The 24,021-nt window shown below is 33.3% G+C and overlaps 8 protein-coding genes across 22 annotated transcripts; 4 read left to right on the forward strand and 4 right to left on the reverse strand.

Annotated features, from left to right (window-relative positions):
- Nucleotides 1-993: 993 nt before the first annotated feature.
- Pfdn4 (prefoldin subunit 4) lies at nt 994-1,997 on the reverse strand. Its single transcript, XM_011140632.3, has 4 exons — nt 1,846-1,997; nt 1,661-1,765; nt 1,422-1,538; nt 994-1,256 (listed from the first exon to the last, which is right to left on the reverse strand). The coding sequence occupies exons 1-4, from the start codon at nt 1,882-1,884 to the stop codon at nt 1,104-1,106; spliced, it is 414 nt and encodes a 137-aa protein (XP_011138934.1). The 5' UTR covers nt 1,885-1,997; the 3' UTR covers nt 994-1,103.
- Nucleotides 1,998-2,309: 312 nt separating this feature from the next.
- On the forward strand, nt 2,310-3,796 carry RpS3 (ribosomal protein S3). The gene is made up of 4 exons (XM_011140631.3): nt 2,310-2,476; nt 2,866-3,188; nt 3,252-3,439; nt 3,580-3,796. The coding sequence occupies exons 1-4, from the start codon at nt 2,444-2,446 to the stop codon at nt 3,762-3,764; spliced, it is 729 nt and encodes a 242-aa protein (XP_011138933.1). The 5' UTR covers nt 2,310-2,443; the 3' UTR covers nt 3,765-3,796.
- A 794-nt stretch (nt 3,797-4,590) lies between these two features.
- On the reverse strand, nt 4,591-7,305 carry Kr-h2 (transmembrane protein 33-containing Krueppel homolog 2). 3 transcript variants are annotated; one of them, XM_011140629.3, is made up of 6 exons: nt 7,135-7,305; nt 6,439-6,600; nt 6,176-6,357; nt 5,983-6,050; nt 5,732-5,865; nt 4,591-5,471 (listed from the first exon to the last, which is right to left on the reverse strand). In XM_011140629.3, exons 2-6 carry the CDS (start codon nt 6,591-6,593, stop codon nt 5,258-5,260), a joined length of 753 nt encoding a protein of 250 aa, XP_011138931.1. In that variant the 5' UTR covers nt 6,594-6,600; nt 7,135-7,305; the 3' UTR covers nt 4,591-5,257. The 3 variants fall into 3 exon arrangements, with proteins under 3 accessions (XP_011138931.1, XP_011138930.1, XP_011138932.1); XM_011140628.3 differs by having other exon boundaries at nt 7,046-7,292; XM_011140630.3 differs by lacking the exon at nt 7,135-7,305 and adding an exon at nt 6,788-6,955.
- A 534-nt stretch (nt 7,306-7,839) lies between these two features.
- LOC105182869 (retinol dehydrogenase 12) lies at nt 7,840-11,148 on the forward strand. Of its 6 annotated transcripts, none has more exons than XM_011140622.3 (8): nt 7,840-8,004; nt 8,658-8,725; nt 9,019-9,511; nt 9,710-9,817; nt 9,892-10,065; nt 10,160-10,367; nt 10,473-10,668; nt 10,746-11,148. In XM_011140622.3, the coding sequence occupies exons 3-8, from the start codon at nt 9,343-9,345 to the stop codon at nt 10,938-10,940; spliced, it is 1,050 nt and encodes a 349-aa protein (XP_011138924.1). In that variant the 5' UTR covers nt 7,840-8,004; nt 8,658-8,725; nt 9,019-9,342; the 3' UTR covers nt 10,941-11,148. The 6 variants fall into 6 exon arrangements, with proteins under 6 accessions (XP_011138924.1, XP_011138925.1, XP_011138928.1 ...); XM_011140623.3 differs by having other exon boundaries at nt 7,848-7,888; nt 10,746-10,940; XM_011140626.3 differs by having other exon boundaries at nt 7,868-7,883; nt 10,746-10,940.
- A 1,751-nt stretch (nt 11,149-12,899) lies between these two features.
- On the reverse strand, nt 12,900-14,636 carry LOC105182868 (ras-related protein Rab-30). Of its 2 annotated transcripts, none has more exons than XM_025302142.1 (5): nt 13,822-14,020; nt 13,657-13,740; nt 13,395-13,578; nt 13,145-13,296; nt 12,900-13,065 (listed from the first exon to the last, which is right to left on the reverse strand). In XM_025302142.1, exons 1-5 carry the CDS (start codon nt 13,906-13,908, stop codon nt 12,955-12,957), a joined length of 618 nt encoding a protein of 205 aa, XP_025157927.1. In that variant the 5' UTR covers nt 13,909-14,020; the 3' UTR covers nt 12,900-12,954. The 2 variants fall into 2 exon arrangements, with proteins under 2 accessions (XP_025157927.1, XP_011138923.1); XM_011140621.3 differs by lacking the exon at nt 13,822-14,020 and adding an exon at nt 14,086-14,636 and having other exon boundaries at nt 12,902-13,065.
- PSMG1 (Proteasome assembly chaperone 1) lies at nt 14,394-16,271 on the forward strand. 5 transcript variants are annotated; one of them, XM_011140616.3, is made up of 7 exons: nt 14,401-14,451; nt 14,643-14,776; nt 15,084-15,197; nt 15,308-15,387; nt 15,466-15,629; nt 15,735-15,927; nt 16,003-16,271. In XM_011140616.3, exons 1-7 carry the CDS (start codon nt 14,449-14,451, stop codon nt 16,185-16,187), a joined length of 873 nt encoding a protein of 290 aa, XP_011138918.2. In that variant the 5' UTR covers nt 14,401-14,448; the 3' UTR covers nt 16,188-16,271. The 5 variants fall into 5 exon arrangements, with proteins under 5 accessions (XP_011138919.1, XP_011138918.2, XP_019696855.1 ...); XM_011140617.3 differs by lacking the exon at nt 14,643-14,776 and having other exon boundaries at nt 14,394-14,451; XM_019841296.2 differs by lacking the exons at nt 14,401-14,451; nt 14,643-14,776 and adding an exon at nt 14,862-14,981.
- Nucleotides 15,108-18,834, reverse strand: CycK (cyclin K). 3 transcript variants are annotated; one of them, XM_025302140.1, is made up of 10 exons: nt 18,702-18,834; nt 18,226-18,454; nt 18,014-18,145; nt 17,828-17,933; nt 17,686-17,743; nt 17,384-17,556; nt 17,150-17,296; nt 16,495-16,920; nt 16,123-16,139; nt 15,108-15,175 (listed from the first exon to the last, which is right to left on the reverse strand). In XM_025302140.1, exons 2-8 carry the CDS (start codon nt 18,442-18,444, stop codon nt 16,511-16,513), a joined length of 1,245 nt encoding a protein of 414 aa, XP_025157925.1. In that variant the 5' UTR covers nt 18,445-18,454; nt 18,702-18,834; the 3' UTR covers nt 15,108-15,175; nt 16,123-16,139; nt 16,495-16,510. The 3 variants fall into 3 exon arrangements, with proteins under 3 accessions (XP_025157925.1, XP_025157926.1, XP_011138917.1); XM_025302141.1 differs by lacking the exon at nt 16,123-16,139; XM_011140615.3 differs by lacking the exons at nt 15,108-15,175; nt 16,123-16,139 and having other exon boundaries at nt 16,415-16,920.
- Nucleotides 18,835-19,208: 374 nt separating this feature from the next.
- On the forward strand, nt 19,209-23,855 carry LOC105182865 (Ribosomal protein S6 kinase II). The gene is made up of 13 exons (XM_011140613.3): nt 19,209-19,449; nt 19,589-19,783; nt 19,920-20,001; nt 20,077-20,237; nt 20,361-20,467; nt 20,591-20,768; nt 20,872-21,037; nt 21,131-21,286; nt 21,438-21,703; nt 21,846-22,094; nt 22,230-22,468; nt 22,550-22,814; nt 22,903-23,855. Exons 1-13 carry the CDS (start codon nt 19,396-19,398, stop codon nt 23,029-23,031), a joined length of 2,247 nt encoding a protein of 748 aa, XP_011138915.1. The 5' UTR covers nt 19,209-19,395; the 3' UTR covers nt 23,032-23,855.
- Nucleotides 23,856-24,021: the final 166 nt, after the last annotated feature.

The following is a 24,021-nucleotide window of genomic DNA, read 5'->3' on the forward strand; positions in this document are numbered from 1 at the left end:
ATATTAAAAAATATATATGTAAGTATACTACGTCTTACAAATTACAACACTAAAACTTATCCTTAGAGAGTAACTGAGCATGCCATGGTAGAACATCTACTGAGAACATTGAAGCTGGTAGGTGAAACTAAATTTACCGCACGCGGGGGGGGAGGGTACGAGAGAGACACGCGAAAAAAGACTATGCTATGCAAGAATTACTTAACTCATTGTATTTGACTAAATGACCCCAAATACGAAGCAGATTAAAGTTTAAAAGCATCTGTGATTTTTATCTATTCATATTAGTATTCTGATGTAATACAAGTGTGAGTGTACAATGTAAAAAGATTATAAAGTGCTCATCTTGAAAATGTAGATTTAATTATCAATTATATATAAAATATTATTTGTCGTATATCTTGTTTATCTAATTAAACTTAATTGTACACTTTTGCAATTAAAATTTTATTGATAATGTATAATGTTTTATTTATAATAAACAGTTAACGATAATACTAATTTTGCAGATAATGCATATCTTATCATTGTATGCGAAAGAATTTAAAGTTCTATTTCTAAAAAAACAACAGAATCGAAAGTTATAAGCTGAAAGCTAAGAATGCATTCTCAGTCATTTCGGTACTGCTAATGAGAACAAATTGGCAGATATCCAAATCTCATTTCTATCCTATGCAATATTTAGCCTGTGTTACTTAATCTTTAGGCTCAGTTCCATTGATAATTTTAGTTAATTGAATGTGATTAAATTCATTAGTTTAAAAAGTATTTAAACTTATTTTTAATGCATTTGATAATATAATTTATAAGTTAGTAAATATATTATAAATATTACAGAATTATTCATACTAGTCTGCCTATAGCATTATATTAGGAACACTTACATATTATGCATCTGCAAGAAGTATTTATAGATAAAGCTTATTAAAAAAAATATTAAGCTTTTAATGGAAAATTGCATTATAAAATATATAATAATAATGACTTTATTTATGAATCATAATTTAAAAGATATGATTGCATTGGCAAATGATAAGAATGTGTAGATATTATTAGTATTATATTGAATATAATAAAAATAAGTGCATCATGTACTGAAAAGGTTAATCCTCTTCTGCTTCCAAATTTATACGACTACCAAATTTTGCATACAATTGAGTTTTCAATTCAGTCATAATAGTCTTCAAGTCTGTACATTTATTTTCCAGACTTGCAATCTCTGTTTTTTTCTTGTCCTTAGCATCCTCCAAATGGTTCTAAGAACAAAATTTCTAATGCTAATAACTGATAGTAACTATAGACATAAATAAATATTAAAAATTAAAAATTAAATCAATTGCTTTTTCTTCTTTCTCATTATAATAATTTCCAATATATATGATGTTAACAATAATTATAATTTTGACTGGTTGTCATGTTACCTGTGTCTTTTCAAGACTCTGACGTACAAATACTTCTCCAATGTAATATGGTATTGTCACGTCATCATCCATAAGGGCTAATTCATCCGCAGCGTCTTCCAAATTTTTTAATTCATTCTGTAAATTGCAAGGTAGTAATCGTTATTTATATATACAATGCAGAATCTCATATGACCAAATATGGTTATAAAATAGTAAAGTAATTTAATAAAATCATTCCATTAAAATATGCAATACACCTGCTTGATTTTGAGTTCTTCTTTGTAATCTTCTAATTTAGCATTTTGCCTTGCAAATTTATTAATTTTCTGTTGATCTTCGTATGTGATATGAACATCAGAATCCTACAAGAGGAATACAAACGAATTAGAACATAAGCACACTATATTATATTATGCTTCTATTTTCCAAATTGTTGCATTACCGGTTGAAATCCAGCTTGAGCATTTTTCCCTCCTGCCATTTTTATGTTGTTTTGTCTAATCCGCGTATATTTATTGCATTAAAATAATCATTCAAATTATATTTTAGGTTACTTATTTCACACGAGTGCAAGAAGTGTAGGACAGTATAACTGCAAAGAACATATTTATGGCAGATTCACATTGCATTCCATCAAATAGCCAATAGAAAAATTTGAAACTAGAAGTGGACAAAGAGATTGAAATCTCGGGCCCATAGTTAGAAGAAGAAGAAGAAGAAAAATTTGATTTTAAAAGACAAAATATATATATATATATATTCTACTAACTATAATTTATAAAAAATAAATTCTTTAGAACTTGGTGGAGAGATATCGCATCTTGCTCGCAAATTAATAAAAATTTTCTATTGGTGTAAGAAATAGTTATACGTTAATAATCATAGATGGCGAATCAACTGCTTGCTCATCGGCGTTTCTCCATCTTCATACAGAAGCAATAAGATAGGTTGTGTGGGCAAACCTTAACAGTACGCTAACGACTCTTCCGCTTCGAGAAGCTTTCTGGTTTCCGAGTTCTTTCAAAGCCTTGTCGCGAATCATGGAGAATCGTTCGATCTCGAAGAAAAGGAAGGTCAGTAATTTTCGATAGTTTATAATAAAAGAAACATGAAAATATACTCACTGCAGCGATATTAGAAGTTGTTGGAGTGATATTTCGTCGAAAATTAGATAAATTGGTTAGATGAGGTTCGTGGATGTCATGGATGCTTTCATCAATGCTTATTGATCTTACAATTCCACATGTCACGTTTGTTTGTTGTTATTTTAAATGTGAGATATTTTGTCACTTTTGATCCATTGCATTGTAATTTTTTTTACAATATTGCAAAATTCATTATTCAATTTTCTGTAATGTTTATATCAGTGAGTGAATTCTTTGAGGTTATTTTAACCTCAAAGCAGGGGGAGGGAGAAAGAGAGAGATACAGCCTTATGTACATTTCCTTTCTTTGTTTTCAGTTTGTGGGCGATGGAGTCTTCAGAGCTGAGCTTAACGAATTCTTGACTCGAGAGCTCGCTGAGGATGGCTACTCCGGTGTAGAAGTTCGTGTGACACCAAACCGAACAGAAATTATATTATTGGCTACACACACACAAAGTGTGCTTGGCGAGAAAGGACGCAGAATCAGGGAGCTAACGTCCGTGGTACAGAAACGTTTCAATTTCAAAGAACCACAGAATGTTGAGTTATATGCTGAAAAGGTTGCTGTTCGTGGATTATGTGCCATTGCACAGGCAGAGTCACTTCGGTATAAGCTCATTGGAGGTTTGGCTGTACGAAGGTGAGTTGCTACTTAATTTTCTGTTTATTGTATCAATCTTACGTAATTCCTCATATCAATCAGGGCGTGCTATGGAGTTCTTCGTTTTATCATGGAATCTGGCGCTAAAGGGTGTGAAGTAGTTGTCAGTGGTAAACTACGTGGTCAGAGAGCAAAGTCAATGAAATTTGTTGATGGCCTCATGATTCATTCTGGTGAGCCAACCAATGAATATGTGAATACTGCAACCCGGCATGTACTGCTCCGACAAGGTATAGTCTTATTACTGTATTTATTATTTCAGCATTATACCACTAATATAACAATAAGGGAAAGTGAAATAATAGAATACACTAATTATGCATTTATAAATGACATTAAACGAGCAAATTTTAATATGTCAAAATCTCAGGTGTATTGGGGATCAAAGTGAAGATTATGCTTCCGTGGGATCCAGTTGGCAAGACTGGTCCTAAGAAGCCTCTTCCTGACTATGTGTCTATCGCAGAACCTAAGGATGAAATTCCCCCGTTGCAACCGAATTCCGAGGTAAAGCCGTCGAAAGACATGCCTCAACCTACTCCTCTTGCTGTGTAATAACATTTGAATAATAAATACAGAAAATCAGATTTGTGTTGTTACTTTGTCTTGTTATTGTGTTGTTACTTATTTGTAACGCATTGAAAACCACTTTGATACGAAGGGGAGAAAAGGTATTAAGTATTATAAATTAATATCATATTTTATTTATAAAGATTTTTCGGGTATTTTAGAATTACAGCATATATATAAATATCAATAACTTCATTTACAAAATCCCAAAGTATATTTAACACTAACTGCCATTGTTTAATTCGAACGTGAGACCCGTCAAGATCAAATTTTCTGGCCGTCGTGTGCGACTGTACGTAAAATATACGGAAATTTGAAACAAATATTAATGTACCTGTATTAATAAAAAAAGATTAGATTTGACTCCACTATTTGATACGTATTTAATACCTGATCTTATATCTATAATCTTAGTACTTTTTCAATATAAAATCTAAAATAAAAATTTCCTCGTCTAAATTTTCTTAAATTATGTGCTTAAAATATGCAATATAAATGTAATTTCGAATAATCTTATTTTCAGTACACTTCATACATCATATCAATACTTTATTTCCATTCACAAAACGCCCATCTAAATGTTTAACGAAATTATTCCTAATTGAATAAGCAAAATCGTCAGACCTACAGACGGGTGCTGAATGAGAAAAGGCCTTGTGAGAACTTTGTGAGAATACATTATCCAAATATGGCAAAGTGTTAAACATGACAAATGTTAAATACCAAATAAAAAATAGGCAAATTTACTTAACTATATACTAGAAGAATCGATTAAATATAACATAACATCAAATATAATAACATGTAAAAATTGAGCTTGTTTCAAAGAAATGATTAATTTAACGTTTTATTATTCAGAAATAATGCGATCATATTTCAAAAGTTCGTTCTTTCAATTTATATATAATAAATGTTACACATATTAATACCGTAAAGCCGGACGAAATAAAATTTAACCAGTCAGATGAACCAGCATAAGATCTGTATTACAAATTCCACCACATACCATTTACCTATTTATTACAAATCCATGATTTAAATTACGTTTACGTATTATGTTTATAATCGTGAAGTTAATACATGTGCATAATTATTTCGTTCATAAATCTTATTCTGAAAGATATAAAATACATCAACCAAACCTAGCCACCGTTTGTGTAAATCTCTGATTAAATGGTGAATTCTATGTGATAATAATTAATATGAAGTACACTCTTACATTTTTACTCAACATTCAGTAATGAAAGAGCATAATTATTATTATATTATTAATACAAGAAACTCTTCATGCTTTGATTGTTGTCATGAACTCTCAAGTCGTTTCATAATACATACATTTATGGGGACTTTTTTTATGTCAGCACTCATTTTGCGCTAGCTATTCATGAAAGTGCCGCTGAGAGTGGACCCTAGAACTCTAGGAGATCTGTCTTGAACAATATGAGAAAGAATTTGAGAACAGTATCAGTAACTATTTATTATTGACGGACTGGCGCCATTTGTTGCGTGAGTGAGAGCAGACCGTCGATCATTCTTCGTACAATATCCGGTACCGCAGGCTTTTTCGATACAGAGCTCAATCCATTTCTGAGTTCGTAGAATACATTTCGCGTGTACGGATTCCTTTGAGATGAAAGACGCAGTTTCAAGAACTGATAGTAGATGAAAGGTGTTAATAAACCAGCACGACTTCTGCAAGAGGAAAAAGACATTTATACTGCAATATTTAATTATACTGATATCTTATGATACAATGATTAAAAATATAGAAGCATACAAAAGTACTTTCATATTTCACTTGGTTCAATTCTATATTAGTTGGTTCAGATGTATGATAAATTGGCTTATAATAATACCTTTGTATTATTCTATATCTCTTATTACTAAATTTTTATATCTTTATCCATCCACCTCTCTGACCTATCTATATGACTGGTCTAAACAATACATACGTGAATACTAGGAGAACTGTAAACGGCAAAATGATAATTTCTGATAGAGCACACAGACGAAGAATTTTCCGTGATTGAAATTCCACCAAGGATATCACAAGACGAGCACCCCACCAACTGTTTTGTCCTAGACACTATATATAGCAGACCAATGAGAAGGCAATTATATAACTTTGCAATGACTATGTAAATGTACTATACAATTATGTACATAACATACATAACATAATTAGTTTGACTTGTTCACTTACATCTAGCAATGCAAGAGAATAACTGGCCATATGCAGCAAAGCGAACAAAAAAACTGGTGTGAGCACCACTATGTATTAGTTCAGGGTTAAATATGCCTTGCTTTTATCTTTCTCTTATTTAAGATTGTGTAAGAGCTCAGATACTTAAACAAAATATGAACATAAAAATAATACAGAAACTTTAAAAGGATACATGTGACCGGCGCTGTATATAAAAATATCAGCGAATAGAACAAGTAGTGGCACGAATCCTCCAACAATAACATTTCTAAAAATTGCCTAGTAAGCTGCACACGAGGTACTCTTTGGTGAAGTCGCAATGCACTTGTCGCTGCATTATTCATCAGTATTTTGTAGTATATGTTAAAAGGATTGCTGAAAAAGACAAAATAAAATATATTTATCATAAATTACTTGAACATATTAATTCCAATTATAAGATGGAGAAATATATACCCAAATATAGGAATAATATAACCAATGGTGAATATAATAGTGAAACATCTTGTAAGCCATAGTCCAAAATTAATCTTATTCTCTGAAATATGCTCCTTCAATGCTGACCATCCTCTTTCTACTTGTGGCGACGAGTCCCCGTTATTATCTGCCATCCTGAAGCTAAAACAAAAGAAAATAATAAGAATGTTATAATTAACTTTTTTATAAGCTTTTTTATAACTGCATTCTACATCCTATTAATTTTATTTTTCGACAAAATACTCCAGAAAAATTTGCATAATTTGTCACTGAATATGCGAAACGCATGCTATAAAAAAGAATCGCCGTAGGGGGAATCAATGATTACATCACTCGTTTCTAAAGTGAAAGTAGCTGTACTTTCTTCGTAAACGTCATTTATCCATCCTAACGAAGGGAATCGCGCAGATTAAGAGAGACTATCGCTTCCACTACACTTTTCCGGACACAAAAATCCGAAAGACCGCGTGCAAAAACTTGATTGTACTGCGACGTCAACAGCGAAGAATATAAGTGAGTTACTCGCTTTTTTTGCGATCATCATATACATAACAATGAATAGATTATATGACAGACTGCGAATTACATTGTCATTCAATGACACACGAAACACTGAGTATATCCATACACTTGATGAGACGAATTTCTGCGATGATCAGACGTTAAATCACTTACGTGCCACTCCTTTCTCGCACGAAAGTTCAACGCAAAGATATTTCAACGCAGTAACTTTATACGTCAATAACAGCAATAAACAATCGCACAGATCCACCTATTCGGTACATCTACGTGTAATAAGCTACAAGCTGAATGATCAGAAACTCGTAATACATATGCTGAGTTTCGTATACGTGTTTGCGATTTTCGCCTACAGATGTCACTAGCCACATTTTTGCGTGCACTTTTTCAGGTAGGTTGTCTTCTTAGGTGGCGCGTCGCCATGTTCTGTAATAAAATCGAAAGAGATCTTTCGATTCTCAAATATCAAGATTACAGGGATTTATTAATTTTTATTAATTATTTATTAATTATTATTTATTATCTATTTCTTTTAATCCCCATATGCGATATCATTCGATAAAATTCGTGCAATGTCGAAAACAAGTCAAGGGCCGATTAATGAACACTTTATCGTACATATCTATAAACATAAATAAATAAAAATATATACACACAATCGACCTATTTTCGACATATTGATATTTCCTTGATACCTTTCGATATCTTTTTCCTATTACTCCATATCTGTTACCATCTATGCTTATTTCGAGCTACAGCTTCATCTTCTGGCCACGATATTTCTAAGAGGGCGCTAGATTTACAGTGAGATTTCTCTGGTACGCTAAACTCCGTAAGACCAACGATCTTTATTAGTATCTCGTCAGTGGCTGATGTTTCCACTTTCGATCGGTGAACCGCGCAAGGTGGGGTATGTCAAAAGATACCTCAAAGACCCTCAGATAATCGTAGAGTTCTAACATTATCGATTATTTTCATCGGATACAAGTATCTGGATAGTTATCTGCGCATCTTATATTTATTTATGTAATTTATTGTTATGTATATACACTTCACAGATATCTATTGCACATTTCACATACAACTATGGACAATATATTTCATTTCTGTCTGCGATATTAAATTTTAGTTAACTCTGATTAACGTTTATTGAAGCAACTTTTACACTTGGGATCAACCGCTGGAAAAGTCGATTGTTATGATACAATCGACGGTCCATTAGGCCTACATTAATGATAATATTTAACTCTAGATTTTGACGTTGATAATGAAGTACGTAACAACACCCATGCGTCGATACATCAGATGTATCTACTATTATCGATACATTGTTAACTCGTATCGTCAGAAAGTCACAAGTATATAAAGAAACATTTTTGTTCGACGTACATAATAATTGCGAGTAATAGCCAAATAAAGAAATTTGCAATGATCGTTAGACACTTTTCAAGTTTTGCCTTTGCTTGAGATCTCAAGTCTTGAGAATATTTTTGTAAAATATTGGGTCGAAATTAAAAAAAAAATGAAGTTTTCGAGAATACAAGCACGCACGAATAAAAATTAGATATTCAAGCGCGTGAAATATCTCTGCATTTAAAAATACCTTGCGCTTATTGTTTTTAATAGCAAAGCAATGAGCAATAAAGAATTGTAATTTATATATCTTTTTAATTTTTTAGGTGGATATAAATGGCTGATGAAATTTGCATTTACAGGGGACAAAATATAAGCTTCTTTTTGTTCTTTGGTATGAATATATCCTTCTTTTAGAAACATAATATTACTTTTTTCTCTTTGCTGTTTCCTCAAATTATTTTTCTCTTTAGCTAGTTTGTAATCTTCGCGTAAAATTTGTCCATATATTTGTCCGTATATTGCATCAAAGAAAGGATAATTAAAAATAGCTGACTAGATTTATATTTTTTCCAAATATATACATTCCTCAGTCATCCTGTTCATGATTGCCGATTAATCGGAATACCTCTCTTTCTTTTTCTCATTCAGCACTTCACCAATTCTTATGTTTTTCATAAATTATAGCAAAGTCAAATGAAACTTATTCGTGCATCTCCTGTCAAGACCTGCGAATGCGGAAGAAAAAAGGTTGAGGGCATCCTTGCATGCACGAAAGAGATATGCCTCCTATCTACTATGCACGGTCAATATAACGGTAGAAATCTTGTCGGACGTGGAGCGAATAGAAGTGTAACGGTGAGCGGATTTTGTCCGTGAAGGAGGCGGTCAGTCTGAAATTCTGTGCGCTGTAGTGCCAATCGATTTCACGACCGCAGTACTCGGTCGTCGACCTGCACATCGTCGAAATTACACCTATTGTAGTCTGTCATCACCGAATACGCGCGAAATATGTTACTCGAATTGCTCACGATTTGCGTCCTCGGCACCGTCGTCTACTGCGTGCCTTACAAGACGTGGCACGTCGCTGGTGTATCCTTGCTCTACGTGATCAAATATAACATCCTCGGTATGCTAGCGGTCATGCACGACCTATGGAACATCAAGCGCAATAAGATTGGTAAGATACAAAGAAAGATGGGAGTTCATCTCGTGAATTTCCGAATTTGCTCGTTTATTCTTACTTGTGTCGTGTCAGCAAATAACATGATTATTTATATTTCGTTTACACTTTCGACGTAACATAAAATTTACTTTAATATTACCTTTCCCCGTAAACCTTTACCCATAAATTTCCGCATTATTTTTTTGCTTTCAGATTTGCCTCCGATGCCGGCTAAAATTGCGATCGTAACTGGCGGTTCTAGAGGGATAGGAGCAATGGTAGTGAAGAAACTCCTGCAGTGTGATATGGAAGTTATAATCGGTATCTTTTTATCAATAAAAACTATTATTGTCCTTACATTTTATCACGATACTTTTCATATCGTTATAAATTAGCTTGTAGAACAGCTATAATGGGAGAAAAAACCGTCCTTCAACTTAGGAAGTCAGGAGTCACTAATGGCAGGGTGAAAGTCTATGAGCTCGACAATTCCTCTCTTGAATCAGTAAGGGAATTCGCGGAGAGAATAAAAAAGGAGTATACCAAAGTTCATATATTGATTAACAATGGTACTATGTACAGTCACATAGTATACTATATTCCGTTAATAAGCTCAATATATACGATTTAGTTAGTACACAAAGTGTCTTCTTCTTCCTGCAGCCGGTGTTATGTTTCCTCCATATCAACAAACAAAAGATGGATTTGAGGAACAATGGGCCGTAAATTATTTATCACATTTCTTACTAACGTCACTTTTATTACCATTACTAAAAAATGGCGGGCAACCTGACGATTGTAGTAGAATAATCAACGTTACTTCCTGCGCTTATATACTTGGAAATTCGAATTTCGATAGCGTCAATTGCAGGTGAAACAAAATTTCGTTGCGTTACTTTTTCTCATCTGTTGCCTAGTTTTAATACGTTGTCATGTGTGCGGTTTTTTTTCCTGTATTAATTTCTTATCATATCAGGGACAAATTCGTGACACAAGCAGTATATGCGCAAAGTAAATTAGCGCAAGTGATATTCACGTCCACGTTACAAAAATGTTTAACAGACAGATCGTTGAATGTACGGATATATTCTGTACATCCGGGTATTGTGAAAACTGATTTATTCAACAATAGCTATTTAAGCAAAGTTAAATTGCTTATGATTGGATTTAAGGTAATGATACGTCGTAATACGATTTCTAAATTTATCCGAGTTATTGTCATTAATTTATATAAATGTGTTTGTTCTAGACACCTGAACAAGGAGCTATTCCCATAGTATATACAGCAATAAATAAAGACATTGGAATGAGAGGTGGTTTATACATTAATAATTGCAAAGAAAGTTCTATACTTCCGAAGGCACTGGAGCCTAAGACACAAGAACAACTGTTTGATTTATCTTTAAAACAAGCACAATTAAATGATTTCTTTCAGTATTTGTAATGGAAGAGCGGTGTTACTTAAATTATCGTTGTTTTTGTATTCTATTAAATGCATTTCTAACTGAGAAAATTTACTTCTTTTGCTTGTAACCAACCTGTGATAAATAATAGCATAACTTTGTGACACATCTAGTATGAATATGTAGTTGTATTGTAAGGATGTTCAACATGAGATGATTTATACTAATTTTATACACATATCTTTACCATATTGTTTGATATAATAATAATAATAATAATAATAATAATAATAATAATAGCAGCATTTTATATTTCCATACAAAGAGAGTTGATATGTTTTGTGACCAATATGGTTTTTATTACAAGTTACGATTCGTATTTTACGTTATTAATAACTTACATTGTGTAATCATATAATAAAACATTGTTATATAAAACTTCTCTGAAGTACCTGTCAATCGAACCGTTTGTTTATCAACTTAACTCAATTTGTAAGATATTAGGAAACCTTAGATATCCGTTGTGAAGTAAGACACATTTAATTATATTTAGAATAACATAGGATAAAGCTTATCAAGTGCGTACAAGCGCAGCGTGTAAATTCAGATCAATGTTAACGAATATATAAAAATTATGAATAACTTGAACTGTTAATAATTTGTTGCCGAGAACATGAATTTGTTTGTTACTTTCACTTCATATACAATTCATATAAAACAAAAGAACTAACAATCAGTACTGATAAGCTACAAACTATATCTTAAAAGTAAGATAAAGAGTTTTAGCCATGAGTAGAATTTATAACAATATACATATCGTCAACAGTTATATGTATATTGTATGTAGTATAAAACACAGAAGAAATGTGAAGACTAGAGCAGTGTGCAAAAATACTAGTACATTACTAGCAGCTTAACGAAGAGATCTTAATTTACAAAAACATAAATAAAAAACAATGTTCATATTCTAACATTACATACAATAAGTATAAATAAAATACTTAATAATCACACAACCGCCTATAAATCATATTTACAAATACATAAAGTAAATATATAACAAAAATTAGATCACATAAATGCTATATATTAAATGTATAATAATGTATTGCATATACCCCATAAAATCGCCTCTCCTAGATTATTACATAACAAATAATACGTGTCTAGATGTTCAGATCATCCGCGAATAAGCTTTTGTAAACGATTATTTTCGTTAAAATAAGAAACTATTCTCATTGATTACTGTATATTATAGTGTTATATCATCTATACTTTAGTTTTAACATGCTGTTATGAGCATATAGTGAGCTGCTTTTCTTTCAAAATAGCACAATAAACACATGTAAATATTGTATGTTAGAAATAACTTTATACATCATAGGCTTGTAATGTATTGTAAAAATCTTATTGTTACTAATAAGACTTTGGGCATGTTACCAAAATCTATCCGTCATGATAATAACTATTTGTACTCTTGAAGTAACAAAAGATATTATACAATTATATGAAATGCATTTCTGTACTGTGTAAGAAATAGAGACTTAAACTTAATGTTAACCAATATGTATTACCTCGATTAAATAAAATTTGGTATTAATATTTCAGATTTGGTAATAATAAAGTATAAATTGCGCTGTAATTATATATCTATAAAAATTAAGTGTTCTATACAAAAGCTAGTGCTTAATATGTTTAAACTCTTTCTTCCTTTCTCTTTCTTTTTTATATCTCTGTTTTAAATATTAAATATGTCTTACAACATAGCATAAAGCAACACAGCATATAATATCATAACACTAAACAATAACACTGTATTAAAGATGTCCACGTACTAGATATCTCTTGAATTACCGAATATTGATACGCTTATTATTCAATCACCATGTGTCAATAAAAAAAGATCATTTTATATATGTGTATATATATATATATATATATATATATATGTATGTATGTATGTATGTATGTATGTATGTATGTATGTATGTATATATACATATATATAACTAAAAATATCTTACTAAAATGCTTAATGTTACATACAAAAATTACTTAAGAGAGTCGGCTACAACCACAACTACTAGTATCACCGATCGATGTTGTTTTACCATTTATTGAAGTTGTGTTTGTCTCATATCGAGGTAATTCCTTACTGCGTGCTTGCTAAAATGATATGTAACTGCTGACATCATGAACAATGGTAACATCATGATCTAAAATAAAACATGCAGCTCTTACTTACTTCCATGAGTTCAGCTGCTATTTCCATAAATAATCTTTCTACATTTTCTGCTTCTTTTGCAGATGTTTCTAAAAAGTACATTCCATGTCTTTGTGCAAAATCTTCTCCTACATGTGTTGGTATTTCTCTATCCTCTCGATCAATTTTATTTCCTAATGTTAAGGAAAATTATTTTTTTAAAGTTGTATAACTCATGATTATAAAAGATTATATTTTTAATATTATTTGTTTCATGTCTCTTCTTACTTACCTACCAATATCCTAAGAACTTTATTACTCGCATATTCTTCAATTTCTCTTAACCAGTCTGGCAAACAGTCAAATGTGGGTTGACAAGAAATATCATAAACTAATATCAATGCATGAGCTGATCTATAATAACTTTGAGTAATAGAACGAAATCTCTCCTGACCAGCGGTATCCCAAATTTGCAACTGACAAGATAGCAGACAAACAATTAAACATACATTTGATATATATTATAGACATAACAAACTCGTATCAAATGGTACCTTGACTTTTTCATTTTCTACTTCAACAGTCTTAATCATAAAATCAACTCCAATTGTTGCACCTTGCCCAGGTGGAAATAAACCCTGTAAATGTTAAAAAATTCACTATAAAATTGGAATCGATGTTGATGTAAAAACTGGATTGTTCATATGTATAAAACATACATTCAAAATAAACCACAGCCGCGAGAATAGCAAGGAATACAAAGAGTACTCCGGAATATTACGTTCAACATATGTAGATGACATCATCCGCACAATGTATAAATAACGAACTTTCTATCCTTCCGGAAAACGCAACCGCGCGTGAACGGTGCGCGAGAGTTCGTCACGCGAATAAGTCAACGAGATGACGATAACGACGACGACTATGTTGTCGTTCTTCCGTGATTTGTCTTATTATCGTCAAAGTCAATCGAGAAACATCACCTGAGTGAATCGTCGCACCAGACAGGTCTTGCCCACGCCGGCGTTCCCCACAAGCACAACTTTGAAGAGAAATTTGTAGTCTTCCATGCTCGATGGTCAGCAGCGTCTAACACACCAGGAAGCGACGAACGCGCGCACGAACTACCTCAACGAACGAAACGATACATTGGACACGGCGAGAGGTAGAGATTTCGCCGCAGCCGCAGACCTTTCGCAGGCAGGCGTTCACCTTGACAGGCCGCGCGAAATGTTGCAATGCATTGCCGCGCGCGGCGCCTAAGTGGCGCAATTTTTTATTTTTCTTTTCGATTTCTGCGCTGCCTAGCACGGGTGGAGGACAAGGAGCGGAGAGAAAAAACGACGATGGTAACTAACTCGGCGTCGTCATCGTGTGTGCCACTGTAGTCCGTTCATCACCATCGATCCGACATACGATTCTCACTAGATCGAGCCCGGTCGTTTCAACCATTCAACGATACTCCCCTGCACTTTGTCCTTTTTGCTCTCGCTCCTTCTTTCACCGTCTCGTGCTACTTCTTATTTCATCTTTAATGTAGAAAGTGCGAGAAAGTGCAGCTTCAACGAATATAGGCCTATGCAGCGACATCTACCGTCATTCGATTGTCTCCAACGCCCACGTCCAAGTGCGAAACACGTGCGAAAACGCGTTACCAGACAGATTTTTCAATCGGTAACATACTTGAGGAATTTCTTTTTGGACGCCAGAGTGCGTCCTAGTTCAGTGAAATCATTCGAAATTCACGTGGCTGTTCTTAAATTTTTTTTTTTTATTTCACGCATTGGCGTTTGAAGCAGATGTTTTCCAGGCATCGTAGGAGGAAGGCAGGGAAGTTTAAATCTCATGCTGACGTTGTCATTTTGACTTATTCAGACTTGTTAGGTTTTACTGATTATCATTTTATGTTATAAAACAAAGTTGATTTCAGAAATTAGAAGAAAATCACAATTTTTGGTTTTTTATTTGTCTTTTTTTCTAGGACTCTCAATCCAAACATGGTTAGTCACTTCGGAGAAGTTGTGTTTCCATCATCGCGAGCGTTTTGGGATGACGAAGACGAATATGAACTGGCTGAAAATTTAGAAAATCGTTTGTGAGTTGAATTTGTCATGGAAATGTATTATTATTTTTTAACGTACTATAATTTACACATTTTCGTTAATAAATTGGAACATAAGATAATGAAGTTGTCATTTATTACAGAAAATTATGTTTTCATTGGCAGAAAAATAAACCAGAAGATATAAAAAAATTTATCGTAATTGAAGGAGATCCGTTAATACGTAATATAATCTTTTATAGTACTAATAAGATTTTATATCGGTTAGTTTATATTTTTTCATTTCCAAGCTTTGTTTCAGCTTTTGCGCAACAATGCTTGTGTCACAAAATTGAAGAATCATGTATTATAAAAGATGAAAATGACAAAAAAGTTTCTGTTATCTATGAAATGGATAAACAGCTATATCTGTGTATAATTTTACCACAATTTAATACAAAAGATACAGGAATATTTATAAATGAGGCAAGTACCTTGATAGTAATTATACATATATATATATATATATATATATATAGCAGTCTTACATATTTCATAAGTTTAAAGTATATGAATTTTTGGTTCTTACAGATATCTGACTTGCTACTAAAAACAGAAAACACACTTGCAATAATGTGCCGTCATATGTCACAATTTCAAGGTACAAATATTCCAAATGACCCATCATTTTTAAGGATACTGACCACTAAAAATATAAATGATTTTGAATGCGAAGTTAAAACATTGGAACAACCAAATATTATATTTGGAGTTGGTGCAGGAGGTTGGTAATCATGTCTTATATGTAGCATGCATGTACATATTAAATATACAAATTAAAATTGATTATCTATTTCAGTTTTATCACATGCTGAATTCATGAACATGTCAGCTAAATTATATATATTGTACATTGACGGTTTTGTACTAGACTCAAAGTGCGCAGAACCAATTTTGAAGGTTTTAAACAATGAATTACCTGGAAAATTGCAGCACCTTAAATTTGCAGAGAATTTTTTTAGTAAAGGAAATCTTTACATGTGATACACTTCTGTTTTATTATTTTCTTGCGGGAATAATATTTAAACTGATTAAATGTATAAACCAAATTAAATATGATTCTTGTTATTTTGGTGAGTATATTGATTGTATCTATCAGAAAAAGGAAAAAGAATGATGATGTTAATAGTAGAAAAAGGAAAGCTTTATAATTATTGCTGATAACAGCAAATATAAAAGTACGACATATATCTGTACAAAATTTACAATAATTGAGTTCTTAATATTTTAATAGATTTATCTTTACTTAAAATAATGATGCTTGTATAGATACAGTTTACATTGTACGCACAATATATTGCCTTCCGTTATGGTTGTGATGGGTAATAATTGCGTGGTGGCGCAGCAGGTGGTGGGATTGGATTATTTGCTGAAAAATAGGTTGCATTTGTTGGATAAGAATACGGTTGAAATGGCGGCTGGTTCGTGGTCGGTACTGACGGTGGTGCAGGACGAATAGTAGTGGAAGATCCAATATGATGCATCGTTGGCACGATATGATTCATTGTATTGACAGGAGGAGGTGGGACCGAAACGTTCGTAGGCGGGAACGCTGGTGGATAATTTGAATTGTTAGATGCTGGAAAATTTGCCGGATAGGTTGGAAAGTGCGTCGCTGGGACATCTATTGGTTTTATAGTATCTGTGACATCTGCAGGTGGACAGCCATTTGCAGAAACCACTGGTGTTTCAATCTTGGAAGATTTTCCAGGAGTCACTGTAAGAGTTACAGGAATTACAGTAAGATTTATCGGTTACTCGTACAAGCTTTAACGTTCTTGAACATTTTATCATTGATTTAAGTTCTTAGTGACTCATCAGCCTTTTAGTTTTACATGCAGAAATCACTTGTGTTTATAACATTTTTAATATGATAAACACTCGTTAAATTCAAAAACTGATGTATTTGTACCTTAAGAGCTGATGTAACATCTACTATTACTTACCATTTGGCGTATTAGATGCCGATTCTACGTTAGCAGCAACAACAGGTCGTTCTCTACATATTTCACTGGATGGTATCATAGGTGGTGAATCAGGTGGTTTTGTATTATTTGCTTGTGAATATAGATCCAATACTTGATGACAAATGTCTAGAAAGGTATATATTTGGATAAACAGAGTAATGATAAAGGAGGATAAAGTAGAAAGCACTTTGCAAAAAATTTGCGTAGTCGTACCTTCTAAAAGGTCCATAGTCACATCTTCAACAAACATATCCCACCAACGTAAATGTTTTGGTTGTCTTCCAACCCAGTCTACCACTTCAAACTTGCTTAATTTTCCAGCTAAGTACATCAGAGCAACAGCTATGATTTCTGGTTCCCATTGCAATGAGAGAGTGGTACATAAGCTATTAAGAAATATTATATTAATATATAGTAACATATATTGTATGCATTAATATATAGTAACTTGCGATCTTGTTACATCAGAATAACAACTAGAATAATAATTGAGTAACAAATTAATTGTCACATACCTATCATTAACAAATGTCCAAGCCATCTGTACCATCTTTTGTAATTTGTTTTTATCACCTACAAATGAATTCAGATTTAAATATAAAATCTTTTCTTGTTTTGTTATAGACTCAACACACACACACACACACGATAAATTACCTTTAAGACACTTTGCATATTTCAGTAAATAGCTATATGGATGTTCCACTTGTAGATCAAATTTAATAGTTTGCAATAAGATCTTTTCCAATGTTAAGACTTCTTCCTGTTAAACAGAATATGATATATAAATATTTGTTAATAGGACAGTATATATCTTTTTATTAGCTAATATAAGTAACTTACTTTAGGATCTTCTCCAAATGTCATGAATTTCTGTTCAGACACCAAAGTCTTAGCAGTCCGTATAATATCTTTACACTTCTTTGGAGTTTCTTCGACTTTTCCAGCCAAGAGTAAACAGCAACAAGCTGTTACCTATATATTGTTATAATACATAATATTTAATGAATGAAGCAGAACTGATTTTATTTTACATAAGTATAATATGTACTTACATATCGCGGGAAATTCTTAAACGAATGAAACATGTAAAATCGATGAAAGTAAACTACACCCGTTGCCATCGTATTATAACCTAAATCCATTTTTGTACCAGTATCGATGATAAAACGTGCGCCTTCCTTCCTATATCTACATTCGGTCTCGTAATCGATACCATCCTGAATGGATGGTGTGTTTCGTAGTTCTTTCTTTTCATAGTACCAGCATGGCATGTTTAAACATCTTCAGAGTAGAATGAACATATTAATAAACGTATATTGTATTACTTTCATCTTTGAACGGTAATTCGCAATAATCTAACGCTACTATGCTAGTGAGATCAAACGGAATACACACACATAATTGTAAAGACTAATGTAACCTATCGTTAAGTATTATTGATGCTAAAATTTTTTTACGATTTACGATCGGGTACATATATGTTGGTGTATGTGATGAATATAAGACCACTTATTCGGTATATACTCACTCGAAGAATATTTAATATTTCGTGATAAATTCCTCTTTTGCGTCAGTTAACATAAATTAGTATCACAAATTATACACACACGAAGCAGAATACACTTTCGGTACTTGATGGATCAGCTGTTATGTTAAAGTGTAGTTTTCAAAATCTCCGCTATGAATGTTACTGTCGCTATCGATAAATCAAACTTGTCGTTCGACTCAACGTTGGGTCAGCCGGAACTTTATTTTCAAGTAGTACGATTCAACGACAGCTTTGCTCAACTAACATAGATGGCGCAACAAATCAGCGATTGGATGGGAACTCTATCAGAATCGTGGCGTGGCTCTTCTCATTCTTTTCTGTTATTAATCCATACGTTGCTTCTCTGCTTATCTGACTGCAATATATATATGTATATACATGATATATATATATATATATATAATATATACTCATGTTATACATGGATACATAATATAGCTATGCGCATTCGTGTGGTATGTGCATACGATATATATAATGCGTGTGTACATACGTGGTTATCAGTAGTTAGCAGTTAACCGCGAATTCTTGCTGTAAATTTGTATCAAAACCATTAACTGATAAACTTATCTTTTACAAAAAAAGACTAAATGTTTATATATGTTAGTAGCAATTTGATAAGTATACTTGGAAAACGTTTGCAATTTCGGAAATAAACAGAACTTTGAATATAATGCCGTTGGCAAATCTAACGGCTCCCTGGACCGAGCACCGTGTAAATGAGAAGGTAAAGTTTTCGCTAGTACCTCTCAATATTCTAAAAAAAAACTATATATATGTATATATATATATGTATATATATCAATTTCATTTATTCGCGAATGTTTCAACAATTTAGTTTTCTATCATTTGCATTCTTTTTTCAGCAAAGTACAGATATTTTGCCGGCGGAAAATCAAGAAGAAATAATGATTACTCAAGGAAATTTGATCGAAAGATCAAATGGTTGTTCTGAGTCTCATGAGATCGAAGTACGTGATATGGTACGAGATGGTTATGAAAAAGCAGAACCTTCTCATTTTGAATTGTTAAAAGTCCTTGGCCAAGGTTCTTTTGGCAAGGTAAGAGTGGCATGTAAAATATATTTGCATGTGTGTACATATATGTATATTTAATATATGAAGATAGGTTTAAATATATGATATATAATTGATATGGTATGTAATCTTATATTTTATTTTTCTTGTCTATTTATAGGTATTTTTAGTAAGAAAAGTTGTTGGAAAAGACAGTGGTACGCTGTATGCTATGAAAGTTTTGAGGAAAGCAACATTAAAAAGTATATTGAAAGTATACTATTAAATGCCTCATATTCTGTTTGTTATTTACTTATTGTTTATTCATTTTGTTTTAGTTCGTGACAGAGTTAGGACTAAAATGGAGAGAAATATATTAGTGGATGTGGAACATCCATTCATTGTCAGACTACATTATGCGTTTCAAACAGAAGGAAAGTTGTATTTAATTCTTGATTTTTTAAGAGGTGGTGACCTTTTTTCGAGATTATCTAAGGAGGTAATTTTTATTGAATAATTCCCATTTTTGAGAAAAATATGAGGAACATGATATATGTCATAAATGAATATAATTACTCAAATAAATATATCTGTAATTATAATCATATAATTAATGCTTCAGGTGATGTTTACGGAGGATGATGTTAAGTTTTATTTAGCTGAACTAGCACTCGCCCTAGATCACATACACAGTCTTGGAATTATTTATCGAGACCTCAAACCTGAAAAGTTTGTATTATTCACATATACTGTGCTTTGTATGTGATTGGATTACATATAATAGTGATTGTATGTAATCCAATAGGTATCCATTACGAATGTATTGCATTAATCTAATTTTTTATGTGATAGCATTTTACTAGATACAGAAGGCCACATATCTTTAACAGATTTTGGCTTGAGTAAACAACCTTTGGATGATTCATACGCATACTCATTTTGTGGCACTGTTGAATATATGGCACCAGAAATCGTCAACAGAAAAGGACATTCCTTTACAGCAGATTGGTGGAGCTTTGGTGTTTTAATGGTCAGTCAGATCTTATATGTTGCATATGGAGATAAAAAAGTCGTAATAGGCGCAGTAATAGACTAACAAAGAATCAAATATTACTTTCGATATATTTTTCCAGTTTGAAATGCTGACAGGCGCCCTCCCGTTTCAAGGTGCTAATCGCAAAGAGACAATGACGCAAATTTTGAAAGCCAAGCTTGGGATGCCACATAATATTTCAACAGAAGCACAGGCGCTTCTGAGGGTATTATTTAAAAGAAATCCAGTGAATCGCCTGGGCTCTGGTAATGTAAAATTTGTACAAGCTTCAAAATTTCACACATGTACACATATGTAGTACACACAGATAATTGTTTCAAAGTTCCCTTTTTTTTTAGGTGGTGTACAAGAAATTAAAAATCATATTTTCTTTGCTACTATCGATTGGAACGCTCTTTATAGAAAGGAGATACGGCCACCGTTTAAACCAGCTGTCAGCCAGGAGGATGATGCCTTCTACTTTGATAGTGAATTTACCTGCAAAACACCTAAAGGTGACCGCTTCTTTTCAAAAACGGAAGGAAAAGGAAGAACAGTAATGTAGACGCAGATCGATAATAATCATCTGAATGTTCTCATTTTTCTGAATTTACGCACTCAGTGCTTTTGTTACCAGCGAAATTCTGTAGCGGTATCCTCTTTCAGATTCCCCAGGTATACCGCCGAGCGCGAACGCTCACGAACTATTTCGCGGATTCAGCTTTGTTGCACCGTGTTTGCTCGCGGAGACCGATCACACCCAGTCTCTGGAGTGCAAAAATTGCGACAGCATCAGCGCTACTTTTCCAACCTACGTCAATCCCGTTTCTATAACGGACGAGTACGAATTCAAGCAAGAAATTGGCAAAGGAAGTTATAGTGTGGTTTACTTAGCCATCCATATAGCATCCAAGATGGAGTACGCCGTAAAGGTAATCAATTCTTCTTTTTTCCTTCGTGTAAATCTGTTTATAAAATTGTCTATATAAACCAAATATATATTCTCTCTAAAATTATATGCCGAGTAATAGGAGGAAAAAATCTCTATAAATAAGCAAACTTGAAAAAAAACAGGTGATTGAGAAATCGAAACGAGATCCGACGGAAGAGATAGAAATTTTATTACGATATGGTAGGCACCCCCATATCGTAACATTGAGAGCAGTCCACGAAGACGATAGACGAGTATATCTTGTATTGGAACTTTTGCGCGGCGGTGAACTGCTCGATCGTTTACTACAAAGACGAAATTTTACGGAACGAGAAGCTGCTGAAGTGATCCACACTATTACCAGTGTTGTGCACTATCTTCACGAGAACGGGGTAAGCGTAGAATTTTTGTTATAATACATCTTTCAACCACAGTATGTGCATATGTACAGTGTGTGCATGCTTATCCACAATAAAAACATCGTCGTTAAGACGACGATATTAACAGTGCGTTAAAAAAATCAACAGGTGGTTCATAGAGACTTGAAACCGTCGAACATTTTGTACGCGAAACCTGGCGGGGATCCGACGACACTTTGTATATGCGATCTTGGCTTTGCGAAACAATTAAGAGCGGAAAATGGTTTACTGATGACACCATGCTATACAGCGAATTTCGTTGCGCCGGAAGTGTTGAAACGCCAAGGATACGACGCGGCGTGCGACATTTGGTCACTCGGAGTCTTGCTGTACATCATGTTGGCTGGGTATCGAAAAGTTTCACTTATGACAACCAATTATTATTAATCCTCACCAAAATGCCTCACTTTATTGCTCTATACACGCAGATACACGCCTTTTCGCAATAGTCCGGGGGACAGCGCGAGCGATATATTGGATCGTATCGGACCGGGATACATAGACGTAGAAAGCGGAATATGGTGTCATATCTCCAGCGAAGCTAAAGAATTAGTCAAAAGAATGCTGCACGTAGACCCTAATCGGAGGCCTACCGCGGCCGTTATTTTAAAATACTCTTGGATTATGAATCGACACCGTATTCCACAGAAAGTGTTACCGGACCATACTATTAAAGATCCGCATAATCTGAAGGTATTAGAGACTATTATCGTGATTTAACGTTGGTACACATTTCGGCAACAACTCTACACGGCGGGTATCATGGTGCGTCTTGTTTCAGATGGCAGTGGCAGCTACATATAGAGCAATGTCGAGTAATCCAAGATCGCCGCACATTGGTCCTGTGATTATGTCGGAATTAGCACGTCGTAGGACACAAGGCAAACCCACCGGTCCCACTGCTGTTTAAATTTGAAATATCTCCTGGATATGACGACAGATTTCTGTTTTATCCCGAAATTAACAAATGCAGATACCTAGGATAACAAAGTTGTTTAAAGTACAAGCGGAAGTAGCTTAGGGAAAGATGTCGAGATAATGGGGGATTTTTGCAATATCGCCTCTCAGATACGTTAGATGTAAATCGTGAATGCTATTCGTCGCGCACATGGCGACGTTATTTCTGAGCAAATAACGTTCACGATTTACGTTTACCGTATCTGAGAAACGGTAATGCAAAAACTCCCCATTGTTGATTACTTTAATACCGTTGTAGAGAGTGTGTGACGGGACATTTATGACAGTGAATCAAATGTGATATTTATTTATAGAGTTTCATTTTGCGTGTAATGTACATACATACACGTATAGGAGCGTGCTTGATGTATGCACCACGCCCCATGTAACATATAAGTACACACACGGACACATATGTGCGCATATATTTATCACTTGTTGCCATGTATTGGGAATAGAGTGCGAATAATTCCGATAATAACAATCGGAATGTGTACTTTGGGGGAGGGGGGGAGGGAAGAGGGGTTCCTTTAAGTTTTAAATTAATTTTTTATTGTATTGAATTTTATTATATTTCTCGTTGCAGATTCATAGTGTGAAAGATATGTCTGAAGTAATCACGCCGAAATGATCGAGTAAGATTCAGCGATTTAAGTATTTAAACAGAAAAAAAAAGAATTGAATATATTATGCGTAGTATTTTATCTGTGCAATGTAGTTTGAATTAATTTTTTAACTAAATGTATATCGAATAAATGTCTTATATTTCCGCCTAAATTTGAGATTTTAAGCTGCTTGCGAGAATTGTACATACTCAAAATTATCGTTTAACTGACTACTCGTTAAAACGTACTACTTAGAAATAAAAATTAATTTAATCGTATTATTTAAAATAAAAAAATCTGTCTCTGTGTGTGAGACGTGCCATTGAATCTCATATTGC

This window comes from Harpegnathos saltator, unplaced genomic scaffold (genome assembly GCF_003227715.2).
Source record: "Harpegnathos saltator strain DR-91 unplaced genomic scaffold, Hsal_v8.6 scaffold469, whole genome shotgun sequence".
Taxonomy (NCBI): domain Eukaryota; kingdom Metazoa; phylum Arthropoda; class Insecta; order Hymenoptera; family Formicidae; genus Harpegnathos; species Harpegnathos saltator.